Source organism: Chaetomium tenue, assembly GCF_020726465.1.
Source record: "Chaetomium tenue strain MPI-SDFR-AT-0079 chromosome Unknown F5144scaffold_1, whole genome shotgun sequence".
Classification (NCBI taxonomy): Eukaryota; Fungi; Ascomycota; class Sordariomycetes; order Sordariales; family Chaetomiaceae; genus Chaetomium; species Chaetomium tenue.
The window spans coordinates 4,527,400-4,542,873 of NW_027117329.1; the positions used below are offsets into that span (position 1 = coordinate 4,527,400).

At 56.0% G+C, this 15,474-nt stretch overlaps 6 protein-coding genes across 6 annotated transcripts; 4 read left to right on the plus strand and 2 right to left on the minus strand.

The window, feature by feature from the left end:
• Nucleotides 1-421: 421 nt before the first annotated feature.
• F5144DRAFT_598173 (transmembrane proteins 14C-domain-containing protein) lies at nt 422-2,600 on the plus strand (the record flags this gene model as incomplete). The annotated part of the gene is made up of 3 exons (XM_066790918.1): nt 422-466; nt 2,192-2,309; nt 2,407-2,600. 3 exons carry the CDS (start codon nt 422-424, stop codon nt 2,598-2,600), a joined length of 357 nt encoding a protein of 118 aa, XP_066649041.1.
• A 294-nt stretch (nt 2,601-2,894) lies between these two features.
• Nucleotides 2,895-3,199, minus strand: F5144DRAFT_598174 (uncharacterized protein; the record flags this gene model as incomplete). The annotated part of the gene is made up of 2 exons (XM_066790919.1): nt 2,895-3,103; nt 3,166-3,199. 2 exons carry the CDS (start codon nt 3,197-3,199, stop codon nt 2,895-2,897), a joined length of 243 nt encoding a protein of 80 aa, XP_066649042.1.
• Nucleotides 3,200-3,493: 294 nt separating this feature from the next.
• On the plus strand, nt 3,494-4,121 carry F5144DRAFT_598175 (Prefoldin beta-like protein; the record flags this gene model as incomplete). Its single annotated transcript, XM_066790920.1, has 4 exons — nt 3,494-3,530; nt 3,592-3,682; nt 3,837-4,029; nt 4,089-4,121. The coding sequence occupies 4 exons, from the start codon at nt 3,494-3,496 to the stop codon at nt 4,119-4,121; spliced, it is 354 nt and encodes a 117-aa protein (XP_066649043.1).
• A 2,946-nt stretch (nt 4,122-7,067) lies between these two features.
• Nucleotides 7,068-8,120, plus strand: F5144DRAFT_598176 (histone-fold-containing protein; the record flags this gene model as incomplete). The annotated part of the gene is made up of 4 exons (XM_066790921.1): nt 7,068-7,227; nt 7,389-7,655; nt 7,728-7,855; nt 7,926-8,120. 4 exons carry the CDS (start codon nt 7,068-7,070, stop codon nt 8,118-8,120), a joined length of 750 nt encoding a protein of 249 aa, XP_066649044.1.
• Nucleotides 8,121-9,250: 1,130 nt separating this feature from the next.
• On the minus strand, nt 9,251-11,354 carry F5144DRAFT_598177 (uncharacterized protein; the record flags this gene model as incomplete). Its single annotated transcript, XM_066790922.1, has 3 exons — nt 9,251-9,297; nt 9,460-10,969; nt 11,025-11,354. The coding sequence occupies 3 exons, from the start codon at nt 11,352-11,354 to the stop codon at nt 9,251-9,253; spliced, it is 1,887 nt and encodes a 628-aa protein (XP_066649045.1).
• A 1,169-nt stretch (nt 11,355-12,523) lies between these two features.
• On the plus strand, nt 12,524-15,256 carry F5144DRAFT_598178 (fungal-specific transcription factor domain-containing protein; the record flags this gene model as incomplete). Its single annotated transcript, XM_066790923.1, has 3 exons — nt 12,524-12,765; nt 12,877-13,177; nt 13,241-15,256. The coding sequence occupies 3 exons, from the start codon at nt 12,524-12,526 to the stop codon at nt 15,254-15,256; spliced, it is 2,559 nt and encodes an 852-aa protein (XP_066649046.1).
• Nucleotides 15,257-15,474: the final 218 nt, after the last annotated feature.

Consider the following 15,474-nt stretch of genomic DNA (forward strand, 5'->3'; position numbering starts at 1 on the left):
GTGGCTGCGCGGATAGGTATATATTGTATCCGGGGGCGATCGCCCCGATGCTCTGTCAGAGAGCAGGGTGTGGGATGCAGTGCGCAGTCCCCGGATTCTTGACGTGGGGAAGGAGAATGAATTAGGCGACAATCATGGGCAGGTGCGGCTGCGCGCGGCGGGGTGAGGCACGAGCTGAGAATTCCCCTGGGGTTGGGTTGCTCCGTGACCGGTTACGCTCTTGCTCGACAAGCCGAAGCTAGAAAAAAGAAGGAAGAAAGAGTGGCACAGGGAACAAAACCACGAAACAAGGTCTTGTCGGATATGTTCGAGGTAAGGGAATGGATGGTAGTGAGGGGGAGCCAGTTGAGTAGTCCCAGCTTCGCGAAGTCACGCCCCTGCCGACGGCTTCGAGCCGCCTCGCTTGGCGCTAGGAGGAAAAATGGGGGTGAGGCGCAGGGCGGCTGCGGTCCCTGACCTAGCCCAGGTAAGGTGAGTTGCCAGCGGGCGCTTCAAGGGTTCGGGCAACAGACGCAGAATTGGGTCGCCAAATTCTAGCGTGGGAGGCCGATGGTGCAGTGAGAAGAAATGTGTAAAACGGTGATGAAATACCACACGACGGAAACCGCTTGCCTACAGATTCCAATACCTTCCCTTTTCTCACTGACGAGAGCACGTTGGGCTATCTGAGGCAACCTGCATGGCCCGGCATCTAATCAGGGCTAACTACCTACCTTAGTAGATGGAAATGGCGGGAGCGGAGCCTACGGTATGCCTATCGTGTACTAGTAGGTCGCTGTCCGATTTCTCGGTGTAACTCCCCCATCGACGTGATATCGAATTGCGAAGGGTTGAAATCGCGCGTTCAAAGCCACGGAAGAGAATGCCCGCCGTTCCGCCTCAAGGCAGCAAGGCCTAGAGGTAGTGAATCGGGAATTTCAATTCGCTCGTGTCGGGGCGAGACTCTTGCTTTCGGTCCGCAGTCTCTTGGACTCGAGTTGTTGTCCGTCAACCTCTAACAAGCATCGAGCAGCTCATGATTGGCGCGTGTGAGGCTTGAAGAAGCTTTATTGAGGCTGTGCTGGTGTTTGCTGACTGGCAGAATGATGGGCAGAATTGGGGAGACCCCGCGGTTCACGGCATGTGGGCCCTGTTGGCTCCCGCCTGGGTATGGGCACTTGGGGTGGGGTTGCATTCGACAAGGCATTCTGGAATTTCTAGGTTGGGGGTCACCGCTTGCACAACATCTCCGGGTGCATCGAAGGCAAGGCATTCTGCCCTTTGCATCATAAACTGCCCCCGTGCCCCGAGATTCAGACTCTCTAGCTTGGTGCGATATTATTTGTGCGACCGAACATTCTACGATATCTGTCGGCTCCAACCCTGGACTTGGCGAGGATTATTGCAGGCCTCCCTCGAGCTTGGAGCCTGCTCTCTTTTCTGTGGAGGTTTACCTATCTTTTTAATTCATACATCAGCTTTCTTTCCGTCTCGGAGGAAACTCATAATGTCTTTCGTGGAAGATGCAACCCTTGCTAATCGGCACCGAGATGCTATGCCCGATTTCATTGTGTAACAACAGTACTTCCATGGTGTGGGTGTTCAGCCAGCACAGCCCCGCGGCGCTGCCTCGCTTCCATCTCAACATACCGCCCCAATGCTGCGAGAGTTTCAAGCCCGCACTTTCTTCACATGCCGCCACTGCCGTGTTTCCGACCCCGCGCTCAAATTGTTTTGTGTTCGAGGGTTTGATGATAAATGGAATCTCAGGCCCACCAATGTCTGTGGAACATTGACTCTTTAGTCATCGCCGACATCAGGCGAAGCATCACCTTTCTATATTCCACCTCGGAGGAAACTACCTTGAGTTAGAGCTCGTTAGACCAACCGAGAATACGGTTTGAAGTAGAAGTTCTTGAGTACAATTCTATGTAGTAACTGAACTCTCGCTCGGAACCAAGTATTTGTAACCATGTAATTTACACTCCCGTATGACGAGATCAACCCCACACCTCGGCCTCGGCATCTGCCGTGCTCCGTGCTCCGGTAAGCTGGCATCTAAGCTCAATGGGACTCGCACCTCCACGGGGTCCGAGGTCAGGGAGAACAGCAACAACATCAACAACTCACCATCAGACTTCATTTACAATACAAAATGGTATATGCACTAAACACAATTACGGTTGATTCCTGCCACTAACATTGCGTGTAGGGCCTTGAACTCCCTTCCTACATTCTCGCGGCGCTGACGGCCACCGGTGGAGCCATTGGATATGTGAAGACCAAGAGCAAACCCAGCTTGATCGCGGGGACGGCGGTCGGCCTTCTTTGTAGGTCATCTCTGTGCTCTGTTTACTCTTTCTGGCCATCCGCGATTGTGCCCGAGGCAAAAGCAGCATTTCCGCTGACCCCCTATCTCTCCACTAGTCGGCCTCGGCGGCTACCGTATCGACACCAGCGAGCCCTACGGCGTTGAGCTGAGTCTCCTCGCGTCCGTCGTGCTGGGTGGGTCTGCGTTCCCCCGGGCGATCCGGCTCCGGAAGCCTGTGCCTATCGTACTGTCGTTGCTCGCGGCGTACGGCCTGTTTACATTCGGCGATGCCTTCCGCCGTACCTTGTGAATAGAGAGTCGAGTTCGCGGAGGGGTTGATGAGTTCTGATGCGGCGAGATGAAGAGGAAATATCATAATCATACAATCTGGAAAGGCTGCGGGTTATCCGCAGTTCCCATCATGTTATACACAGCTGCCGCTTGCTGAACGTGTGATATCGTACAACGAGCTGCGCACGTCGCCCTCACCCTCGTGCTGCAGCGTGCTACCTCCCTGATCCCTCCTGTATTTGCCACTCGAACGCCGGTATCGAAAAAAGGGATATCGCTCGAGAAACCGGTCGCAGTCGGAAGAAGGGGGCGTTTAGCTGTTCTCGTCGATTTCTTTCCACATCTGCCGTATCTTGGACCGTTTGTCCTGGACGTCATTCCGGTTCAGATTCTGATTCCTGATCCGCTCTTCTCGGAGGCATGCGATCAGCTGCTTTTTGTTGTTATTGCACAGGCCAACCGCCTTCCACATGAAGCCCTTTGCGTGGCATTCCTCGAGCGCAGCCATGACCTGTTCGCACCCTGGTTCCAAACAAGTTAGGGCTGAAAAGACGCTGCGGTTGGCTAAGTAATGCATGACCCACCGGTATTGTCTTTCGTAAAAAGTAGGGGATGCATTGTGGGCAGAGCATCAAAGATTCGAAACGGTACGTCGTGTGAAATCTGGAGAGAGGTTTCCTTTAGAAACGACGGGGCAAAACCGTACGATTTCGTCACGAACTCCAGGTGGGAACGGCCCGGGAGCTTTGGCCAACCGAGCCTGTTTTGTTAGTGGGCTGCCCCGCTCATCCGCAGGAGCCACAGCGAGCGACCTTATCAGACTCTGGTGGGCTGGCGGGGCATCGACACTCCTCCAAACAACGTCGAATCTCAAAACGGACGATCTCGAGGCTTTTGTTGAATATCACAACCATGGCATCTCAAGCTGCACCAGCGAAGAGGCAACAAGGTAGCCAACCTCTCATATAACGTTCTGGGAGGTCCGATTTCTAACTTGTTTTTTGTTACAGACCTCCAAGTGCAATACAGCACTTACAAAAACACACTGCAACAGATTGCTCAGAAAATCGGCGATGTCGAGCAAGAAGCTGAGGAGCACAAGTAAGAAAAGCTTGACGCTTGAGTTGTCACCTGAAGTCGGCGGGAACAGTTTATTCTGGGTCTCCGATGTCCCCCCGCCGGCGTTACATGCCTTAGCCCTTATCACACCGCTTGACGCCGCTTTCTCACCGCTCATCGCTAACCGCGGCGACAGGCTTGTTCTTGAAACCTTGGAGCCGCTTCCGGGTGACCGCAAGTGCTTCCGCATGATTAATGGCGTCCTTGCGGAGAGGACCGTCAAGGATGTCATCCCCGCTCTCCGGACGACGGCCGAAGGCCTGAAGAAGGTCCTAGATGACCTTGTGAAGCAGTACAAGACCAAACAGGATGAGCTTGACAAATGGAAGGTACGCGGAAGGATTCCACGTTTGTCATGCTGCATCATCATGTCTGACCTTCCCCACAGAAAAAGAACAATGTCCAGGTTGTGCAGTCATGAAGCGCAGCAGCAGCCCAGCCGAGGGTTTCAGAAGCCAACCTAGACGCCATGCCCTCACACCAAGAGCGTGGCCAACTCGTTTGAACCAAGCGGGAGAACGGAGTTTTGGAAACACCCATGCATAGACTGGATGCCTTTTGCATACCAACTATTTAGGAGGGGGAAAGCGCCCCGCTGTCCAAACAATCACAAACGGGAAGGGAACCCGAACATCCCAGCAAAAGCAATTTGCCTGCCGGGAGGAACGACACCTCAAAAATCTTCTCTTTCCCTTGACGAAAGGTGTGCTGAGTTGTACAAGACATGCTGCCCGTGCTGCAGCCTAGCGGGATGGTCTGTTGTTGCGATGCCCAACCGGCAGCCAGGCCAGACGGTTGGGCTGCGATGGGATTGGGCATGCGGTCTCAAAGTGGGGTTGGCCGTGAGATGGCTTCCTGAAACTTAGCAACAAATGACGAAGAATACGAACTCATCAGATTGGTGACGTCCTCCGTACTCCGTCCTCCCACAATCGCCCGCCCTGTCCTTTTTACGTCAAGGCCGACGTCCGCGGGGGCGTCGTTGCAACGGTGATAGCCCCAGGTCCCCCCGGAGAATTGAAGATCTTAAGTCAAGCCCAGATCTCAGAAACAGTTGTTTCTCTCCAATAAGATACCGAATCCATCTCTAAATTCCCTGATTGGCTTGAAATGGAAGAATTTAGCACCACTCACGTCCCCGAACATCAAACCTCCCATTTTGATCACTTCAGCCGTTCAGGAGGGAAATCCCAGCCGGCGTCACGATCACCCCGGGCCGCCTTCGAGCCCAGCCACGAGCCAGCCTTTTCGGCCCAAGCCCATCCACTGGACCCATTGGGCTCCTCACAGCCTTCCTGTTCCTGCCTGCATCTGTCTGCATCTTGACTTGCGGGAGGAATTGTCGAATCAATCACCGGCCTCCCCCACCACCTTTGGTCCCCCATCGATGGAAACTAGGCGCCAAGGGATCCTTGGCGTCTCGAGCCCACGACATCATCACATCAATGGCGGCCAATTTCTTCACTTTCGAGCTGTCACCCGCGGCGAAATTGAGCTTGCGACATGTGCTGAAACAGAAGAACCGGAATTCTCATTACTCATCGAGCGTATTTCCCGGTACAGCTGAGCCGATAGATTACTTTTCACCGCTCCTAGCGGGTGAAAAAATCTGTGTTGCAGCAGACTAAGGTAGCCACACCCGGGCTTCAATGTACATTGACCGGCCTCTTCCCTTGGCAGCAACGCTTGCTTCTTGCCGTTGGAACCATGCATAGAGTACCAAGTTTCCGAGATACGAAGCGTAGATACCGAGGTTAACCAATGTGGACTGTGATGGGAGCATGTTGCGAGGCAAGGTTGTCTCGAAGGTCGGTCACAATGTCAGGTTAGTTTACCCCCGCATTATGATGGTTATCCGGTCGAGCCGATCAATTTTGAGAGGACATAAAAAAGTGACACAAAAGACCCCCGACGTGGGTTCGCGGGGGTTAGAAAAGAGATAGATAGATAGGTTGTCGGGCTCGAAATATCTATCTGAAAGTAGGAGATGTCGAAAGATGAATGAAGTACTCGGTACTTGCAGCCACTGGCAAAGTCCTGCAGAAACGCGCTCTTGGCGCTGGAGCTTGTCGCCGTGGCCGGGGTAGCTGGGTCAAGACCCGCTTCTCCCGTGCATTCCCTCTTTTCACCCCGACCTCCATCTTCCACCGTAACAACCCCACGCGCGTGTTGCTGCAGCCTCTTGCATCCCAGTTTTCCCGTGCATCGCAGGGCCCAAAGCCGACACTAGGTTCGCGGCCAACTCGGACACCGCCCACTCGGACCAAACACACCTCAGTACCGACGCAAGACCAAGCGACAAGACAAAACGGACCCATTTAATTGTTGTTTCTCACAGACACGGTCACTGGTACCAGGACCCCAGGTATGTCTGGTAGGCCATGTGCGCGTGACGTGGAGCGCGGCGCATCGCAGTGCATCACGGCGCCAGTAGCGGGGACTGCACCCATTCTTGCCTGCTGGACTCCGCTTTCTCGTCACGCAGACACTTTGCAAACCTCCCACCCCCCGGGCGAGCACCAGTCTCTGACGCGACGCTACAGATTATCCCACGAGGCACGCAATCAAGCAATCAAGACCGTGGCAGCACAGCCAATCTCCTGTCCCCCCGAACTCGAAGCCGTCCTGCCCGGTGCCGAACTGCACCCAGCCAACCGTCTATCGCATCGCCAGTCTGGTGTAACCGCGTCACCATAGAGCGAGCACAAACAGAGAGACACCACGCGTAGCTCGAACCGGCAGCAGCAGCAACACGGAACACAGCCAGTCGGCCGATCGGACCACTCAACTTCCTCTGACTTGGTACCGACCTATCCTGCAGTACCGGCAAGCCCAGAGAATCCTGCAAGCAGGGCGATCCGGCGGGCAGCAAAAGAGACACTCCTAGGGTGCCGCTTTCCTTGTCGACCACTCACTCGTGGCAGGACCCGCAGTTCCGCATCCCACACCCCTTGCGCCCACCCACCGGTGCGGCTCACCCCACGATACCCCATCCAGGGTTCGCCCAGCCAGTCTCGGCCTCGTTGCCGGCCGTCATTGCCCACCCCTCTTTGTGCCCCCCCCCCTCCTCTCGAGCCTACCTACCTCCACCCCACCTTCGCGCCAGCCCCCCCCCCTTCCCCCAACAAGGCGGCTTCCTTGTTACAGCCTGAAAATCGGGCAGAGGAACCAGTCAGAACAGGGCTGGGACGCGCAGATAGCTACCGCTTGGCGCAGCTCTTGCAGGTCAAGCCGTCAGAGTGACCAGGCCGCAAGCCCTGCAAGCCTGCAACGTGTCCGACGACACATCACCCACTCTATCCCAGCTGTGCGAGCTGGCAGTCCAAGGAATTTACAAGAAGCCAGCAGCCGCTGCAGGTAGCCAAATATGTCCGACTCCCCCCAATCCAATCCAAAGGATGTCGAGCAAGGTGCACCGTCGGGTGACGAGGAAGCACAAATGAACGACCCTCAAGACCCACACTCGACCGGGCTCGGCTACGAGTTCGAAGTTAAAGAGCAAGACCGGTGGTTACCCATAGCCAATGGTATGTCAGGTTTCCCTTTTTTCGATGCTTCCCTGATGCTTCCACTCGCCATGATTCGCGTGTGCTCGTGGTGGCGGCCCTCTCCCTTCGACGCTTGCGCTCCGCTTGCATGGCGGCGAGACCCTCCTTGACTGGCGCCGCTTCCTTGGTCTGCCTATCAGACAACACGCGCGCGCGCGCCAACGGCCGCCGCTCCACGTCCATGTCTGGCCGCTCGTCACCTGGGTCGTCGCCGCAGGCGCCTCGCGCTTCCTCGTCGTCCTCCAAGGCGGACAAGGCTGATGTCTACGATGCTAACATTCGCAACTTTGCCCCAGTCGCCCGCATCATGAAGACGGCACTCCCCGAGAACGCCAAGATTGCCAAAGAGGCGAAAGAGTGCATGCAGGAGTGCGTTAGCGAGTTCATCTCGTTCATCACGAGTGAAGGTAAGCTCGTCTGATAATGGTCCCGTGGGATCACCATACATGGTTGACCTCAACTAATCTGACCTATCACAGCTTCGGAGAAGTGCCAGCAGGAAAAGAGGAAAACCGTCAACGGGGAGGACATCTTGTTTGCGATGAGCTCTCTGGGCTTCGAGAACTATGCCGAGGCCCTAAAGATCTACCTTTCCAAGTACCGGGAGGTAAGCTACGCCCCTTCACCATCCATCCCCCCACCCTCCCCCACAAAAGACGTCTTACTAACCCCATCAGCAGCAGTCCCAATCCAACCGGGGTGAAAACCAACCGAACCGGCCCAGCAGCCAAGGCTACGGTGCCGCCGGCGGGTCAAACCCGGCGGGCGGTTTCGGCGCCGGCCTCCCCGGCCAACAGGAGGGCGGAGATCCGCAGGCCTACAACCTCTACGGCGCGCAGCCTGGCCACAACGGTGCCGGGGCCGACTATTGAAACCCCCCCCCCTGCCGGTCACTGTGGCAAAAAACCAAGCTTGCGTTCCGGGGGAGGGAAAGGTGCTGTCTGCTGCCTGCTACTGTCTTTCGTATTCTGGGCGGATTTTGCTTCTTTGCGCTTGTATATTAGTACAGTACAAGACGGCCGGCTGCCTATGCTAACGCTATGTGGGCAGTCGGGGAGAGTACATTATTAGGGTTGGGTATTATGGATTCGGTGTGGGTTCTTTTTTTTTCTTTTTTTTTTTTCCTTTCTTTTCTCTGGTGTGGGAATGGGGATGGATGGACGGATGGATGGGTAAATGGAATGTCTCGGTTTCGGGGGTCCATGGTCCATATGTTCTTTATTTCCTCCGTATTGTCATATGGTAGATTCATCCTCTCGGGTGTTACAGTATCCCTTTCATGGCTCAGGCCCTTGAGATAGTGAGGTAAAACTAGTTTGGTCGAGTTTGAGATTGGGGTGTGAGTGTGTTTCGGAGTGATTGGGATGTATTTCTGTTGGTTTTGTGGAAAGAAAAGAGCAATAATGGGGTGGTGCGAGGAATTTCGGTACCTGACGTTGTGTGTGTGGTACGGTACGGGCCCTGGATGCGGTTCGTTTCGGTCAGTTGTACCTACAGGGGAAGCAACGGCGGGGTTGTCCGAGAAGGTTGGTCAAGGCGAAGGGGGTACGTCTGGTGGCGTTGTGTGGCCGCTGAATCAGGGGAGTTGCTTCTACTGTGGCCGGCCTGGGTACCTACTTTTCCCGGAGACGATAATGCCACCATCTGACGTTCCCGGAGGCGGCCAAAAGATGGATAGTCAACTTAAGGAACTAATACAAGCGTATCATAAATATGTGGAAGTAAATCTTGATTCAAGAGGGGTTCCTCCGCTATGCTGATACTTCAACCTCTTTGGAAAAAGGAAAAAGGTGAGTAAATGTCGCTGCGGCTCGAGTAAGAAAGGAAGTCTGCCGATGCTAATAATACACACCAAGAAATGAAGACCAAAATACAAACGAGGGATTCAGGATAAAACTGTAGCAACCTTATCCATACTTACAGAGACAAGGCAGGCAATTTGAGACTGCGCCTTCAAACTGCCTACAGTCATCCTTCGCTGTCCATTTGCTACCGTCAAATCTCAACAACCGCCAACCACATCATCAGCAATCTTCTCGGCAAGAGCATCTGACGCAACACAAGATCAGCCAACCGGTCCAAAAACAAGAGCAGGTTCACATTCGGGAGAAAGATAAAAAGAATAATTTTTTTTTTTTAAAAAAAAAGGGGGGGGGGGATGGAAAAGAAGGGGGAAAAAAAGAAAAAAAAGAAAAGCAAAAGGCAACTTACACACCGTCGCCATCGGATGCCCCGGCGGCAAACTCGGAAAGATACTCGCATCCACGACCCGCAACCCCCTCACGCCATACACCCTCCCCCTCGGATCCACCACCGCCATGGGATCCTCCACCCTCCCCATCGCGCACGTGCACGAAGCATGATACACGGTATTATAACTCCGCTTAATCACATCCAAGATCTCCGCATCGGACGCCACCTCCGGCCCGGGGAACGCCTCGACGGCCTGCTCCTGCTGCTCCTGCTCCCCGCCCACGCCAACGCCAACGCCAACGAGAAACGGCCGCATGGCGTGCGTCGCCCAGAACGCGCGCGCGCGCCTGTACCCCGCCACGGCGAGCTCGACGTCGGCGGGGGCGGTGAGGAAGTTGGGGTTGAGGAGCGGGGGGTCGGCGGGGTCGGGGCTGGTGATGGTGAGGTTGCCGCGGGACTGGGGCGCGACCAGGGCGACGGCCAGGGAGGCGTAGTGGAAGCCGTCGTGCGGGTCGCTGGCGCGGCTGTCGTTTTGCCAGCCGAGGTAGGCGCTGATGACGAGGTACTCGAGTTCGGGCCAGTCGGCGGGGTAGGTGGCGAGGGTGGTGAGGGTGGTGGGGGAGAGGGAGTGGCTGCGGAGGGGTTCTGGGAGTTTTTCCCAGGCGAGGACGTCCGTGACGGGGTTGGTGTACATGCCCGCGGCGTGGGCGTTGAAGGCTTCTGCGGCTTGGGCGGCGAAGTCGGGGTAGCCGAGGGCGGAGATGGTTGGGGCGTTTACTCGATAGGAGGGTCCGAAGAAGATGTGGTCTTGCATGTTCTGCCCGACGCCCGGTAGGTCCGCGATCACTGGGATGTTGAGCGGTTGGAGAGTCTCGGGGTTGCCCACGCCGGAGACTAGGAGTAACTGCGGCGAACCGAATACACCAGCCGATAGGATCACCTCCTTGTTTGCGGTTAGGATATACTCGGCGCCAGCGGTGTCCACCACGACACCCCGGGCCGTTTTGTCGCAGTCGAAAATAATCTTCTTGGCCATGGTACAGGGGTATAGGAAGTAGTTGTCATAGGCAAGCGAATGACGCAAAAAGCTGGTTTCCGAGCTGTCACGCTCCATGGTCGTGGCGTTGATGGTGAACATGCCGTAGCTCTGGCCTATGAGCTCCCCGCTCTGGAATCCGGGAATCATCTTGAAACCAAGCTCAAGCAGTCCTTTGGTTGCCCACGTGGCAAAGGCTTGCACATAGTTTGGGAAGGTGACCGACAAGAGGCCTTCGCCGTTCCCCATGGCGGAAAGGTCGTATTCGGGGGTACCGTTGGCAAAGCGCAGCTCCGTGTTTGGAGGGGTGAACTTGATGCTCTTCTCAAAGTAAGGCATCAAACCATCAAAGGTGTAACTGTCATCACCCGTGGCTTCTGCCCATTTCTGGTACGAGCCTCTGGTTCCGCGCTGGTAGCACATGTAGTTCCGTGCCGACGACCCCCCGAAGGTCTTGCCCCTTGTGTAGTGGATAGGGAGGTCGTACGCGCCCTACGGGGTTCGGTCAGTTAACATGCCCCATGAGCTGCCTAGATGATAGGCATACTGCTTGTGGAGTGGTCATATATCCCCAGTCAATCATGGGGTGCCAGTCGTGAGCCCCTGTGCCGGAGAACATGCCGCTCAAGGCCGGGACCTGACTCAAGTTGCCGTTGCTGATCTCGTAGAAGGTACCAGCTTCGACAACGGCCACTGTCCCAACGCCGGATTCTGCTATTCTGGCCGCGATGGTGAGCCCGGCGGTGCCGCCTCCAACAACAACGTAATCGTACGTGGCGTTGGTACCGGGTACCCCAAACGAAGACCCGAGGAGTTTCGCGCTCGATAAGCCAACGAGACCGCAGGTCATAACGGTAGAGAACAGTAGTGGTATCATGGCGGCGGCTTCGTTCCTGTCCCTGTCTTCGATCTTGCCGTTGCGTCTGCTCGAAAGTCTAGCATCGGCTTCGATTAACCCGGGGCATTTATAACCTCACGGATTCCCCATCCCCCGCGTAACCTTCAATTATTACCTACTTAGGTAGCTACGACTCATCTCGCTATTGCCCGTGATTCGAAGGGGCTCAGACGAGACGGAAGCCACCACCGAAACCTGTCCCACCATCAGCTTGCAGAACATCTCTCTGGTGTCTCAGATATTTAATTTTAGTAGGTTGCTGTGATGGATTCGGGGACGGCCATTCGTATACATCTCCAATTACCACCATATCACCAGTGCATGCGCCTCCCTTTGTGTGCCCGTGGCCGGCTTGAGCTGCCCAGCGCGTTCTTGCTTTCCTTATCCACCGGTGGACTGCACACTTCGTGACCATGATGACATGTAGCCATTGTCTCATTGGCACTTAAGAGGGCCCCGGTGCCTGATTTAGGATATCGTTGTAAAAAAAGAATAAATAAAATAAAATAAAAAAGTGTGCCGGCAGAGTGGTAACTTCCATTCATGGTTAGGTTCTGTATCAGATGAACTAACCACCCGTGAATTCTTCCGGCTAACTAAATTGCAGCGCCGTTTGAACTCGAGAGACGAAAGCAATATTTTATAAATGTGTACATGGATGCGTGGGGAGGTATAGAAAACGCCCTCCCATCATTAATACCATTGCGATGTGTTGGTGCACGCAAAGGTGGGGGCTCTGGTTCTAAGCATGGTTGGGATTTGGGAGTGGGGTGTTTGTTTGCTGCCCCCACACGCACCTTCCAGAGGTTCCATGATGCGCTGCGGCTCTGCACCAGCGGGGCGTGGCCTTGGGGCCGGGCGCTGTTTCTCTTCTTAGGTACCATTGCCGTTCTTGCCAGAACTGGTCTCAGAAAAGGGCATCCCCGTCTCTTTGCTCACCTAGAGCCCGGGCATTTTCTTGTGCAATCATCTCTTGTGATAAGACGGCATAGGCTTTCATCCGAATCAGATGCAACTTTTCATTACTAAGCTTCTTAACGTTGACAAATGTACATGTCCCCCATCTTATTACCGTTGGCAGGCTCCGCCAAGCTCACCCTTCCCTCGCCTTTTCATCATTCTGGGTTCCGGAGAAAGCGGAGCTAGCCATGTTCCTTACCTTTGGGTCAACCCCACAGCCCGAGTCGGCCGACCCCGAAGCTCATCAACAACAACAAGCCCCGAGCCGGCCAAAGACGAAGAGGGCACAAGTGGCCCAGGCTTGCGACTGGTGTCGAGTGCACCGAACTAAGTGCGATAGTTCACGGCCATGTCAGAATTGTGTCCTCAGAGGAGGGCCCTGTAAGAACACGCGCAGCGGCGAGGTGCGCACGCTTCCACACGCCTTCAGGTAGGTCGGGCTGAGATGAGAGTTTTTCCAGCCTACCTCTAATTCGCCTGCCAAATTTTCAGAAACGGAAACCCCTGCTCTGAACTAACACGCTTTCCTACTCCCCCACAGAGAGATACAACGGTTGACTTCGCGGGTGCGCGAACTGGAGACTGAATTGGCTGGATACAATGCCGCCGGGAGCACAAGCAGCCACAGTAGTGGCGGGAACTCGGCTTTCTCCGCGGCATCCGTCTCAGCCGAATCACCGGTGACGGCAACGACGACGCCGCCATCAGTAGCCCCTCGACCATCTAACAGCTCAGGGGCAGGACGGCCCGATCATGGTGCTCGCCAACCCACCGGTGATAAACTACCGAAGAGGTTGTGGGAGGGCGTCTACGCAAGTACGACGCAGGGGTCGCCAAAGCAGGTCTGCGGTCCCGACATGAGGTAGCTTCGTCTGAAACCCGTGCTGACAGCAGGAATCTGTTAGTGGTACGGCCCGTCGTCGCTGTTTTATTTCATCGGGCGTATGGAAACCTACATGACCCGGGCACTGCAACAACCGAGCACAGGTCGGACTCTATGGTTCAACTCGGCCAGTAAATCCCTTCCTAGTCCCACCTCCATGCCAGACCAAGAGGCAACTGCCGCTACAGGGAACAAAGATGGTGCGCAGGGCCAGGGACAGAGCCCCGGCGGGACTCCCGGTGAATACCTGAACGCGGCACAGGAGGAGTACTTCCTGAATCTGTTCTGGCAGTCGCACCATTGTGCGCTGCAGATCGTCGACGAGGCGACGTTTCGCGAACATTACAGGTCACTCTGCCTCGACCCGCCGCCGGGGAACTTCCGGAGGCCCAGCGCCCTGGTCGACATTTTGGTGGCCCTTTGCATGCAGTATGGCGTGGCATTTCTTCCTCAACGCGCACCTGCTATGGCTAGCGGCGGCGAGAGCAACGACATTGGCCCGGATGACGGCACGCTCGCCGGTTGGTGGCACTACCAGCGCTGTCGGGCCATCCTAGAGTCCGAGGTGGAGCGCCCGACGTTGTCAACACTGCAGAGCCTCCTCTTCAGCGTCGTCTATGTCTGCTGTGCGAGCTTCCAGAACACGGCCCACCACCTTTTGGCCATGGCTGTACGGGTCGGTTACACACTGGGGCTTCATCTTGAGCCGCCAGAAACCATGCCATGGTCAGAAAGAGAGCTTCGGAAACGGCTCTGGTGGACGTTATTTGTCAACGAATCGAAAACATGCATGAAACTCGGCCGTCCGTGGAGCATCGCCGAAGCCCCAACACCGTGCAGCCTGCCAGCTGACGATCATGAGCTGGCGCTGCGGAGCGGCTCCCACACGACCTCTATAACAGTCGAAGGCAGCACGGTTACTTGGCTGACGTACACACTTCAAACTGTAAAGTTGGTGCTGGCGACTCGGACTGTGTATACTGCCTTCTTCGACCGGTGTTCCGAAATCCTCAGCTCCATCAAGAGCCCGGGGACTCTATATGACGACCCCGCCGCGCTTGAGACGGCGGCGGAGGTGCTGAAGGGCTTATTGGACCGGCCCGGGGCGCTGAGGGGTTGGTTGCGGGATCTCCCGGCGGCGCTAAAGACGCAGCGTGTCGGGGGAGGCGTCCCCTTATCGGCCGACGCGAGCCGTCTGGATATCGAGATATTTGCGCCTGTGTGGCTGCAGCGCCAGCGGTTGCTCCTCGAGCTCCTCTACCATACCTTCATGATTAATCTTCACCGGCCGTTCATCGCCTATCCCACCTCGCCCTTGACGGCGCCCGAGTGTTCTGCCGGCCGCAGCCCGTCTGCAACGCCGCTATCAGGACCCGGGCCGCTCGCAACAGGCCACGCCTTAACGGCTGCGCGCCACGGAATTGCCATCACAACAGTCATCCACCAAATCGTTGTCGAGAAGGACCTGCTTGCTGGATGGCTTGAAGCTTTCCAACAGCAGTGGAACGCTGCCATCACCATGGTTGGCTTCCTCCTGGCCTTCCCCGAGAGCCAAATGGCACCCCAGGTCAGGACCGCATTGGCCACAGCCGTCGAGGTGTTTGAGGCATTTGGCAAGCATTTTGCCGTCGGCAGTAGCGCTGCGAATGCCACCCGCGATTTGCTATCCAAGATCGATCTGCTCCGCGGTGTGGGCACGCCGGGCGAACAGCAGCCGTTTGCGCAGTTCCAGGCCGCGGCAGACTCTGGACAGGGGGCGGCAATGGGACAGTTATCGGCGATGGGCGCCGAGGCGCAAATTACGACGTTCGTTCCGGTTTTCGGGATGAACTCAACGCCCTCGGCGGGGCCCGACTACTCTCAGCCGCCCGCCTTCATGCCCGACATAAGTGACGAGGAGATGGCGGCGGCGGTGCGGGATATGCTGGCTGGGACGATAGACATGGTGTACTCGGCCGATTCCTTTCCATCAATGGGAGGGCCATTTCCTGGTGGCGCTCAGATGGGCTGGGAGGGCTGGCCGCCCGGGTTTTACTAGCCTTTCTCTCGGTACAGTGCAGTATAGCGTGGGACAAATTAGTTACTCGGCGGGCCGTGGTGGTACTCGTCGATGCTCACAATGCACTACACCGTAATGAAGTCACCACGAGGAATTGGCCAAGCCTGAGGACACGGAATGGCAAGCCCTTGGACATGTAGACTACGGTGTCTATTATGCTGGGATATCTACTACCGCAAAATGGAGGACTGGAGAGG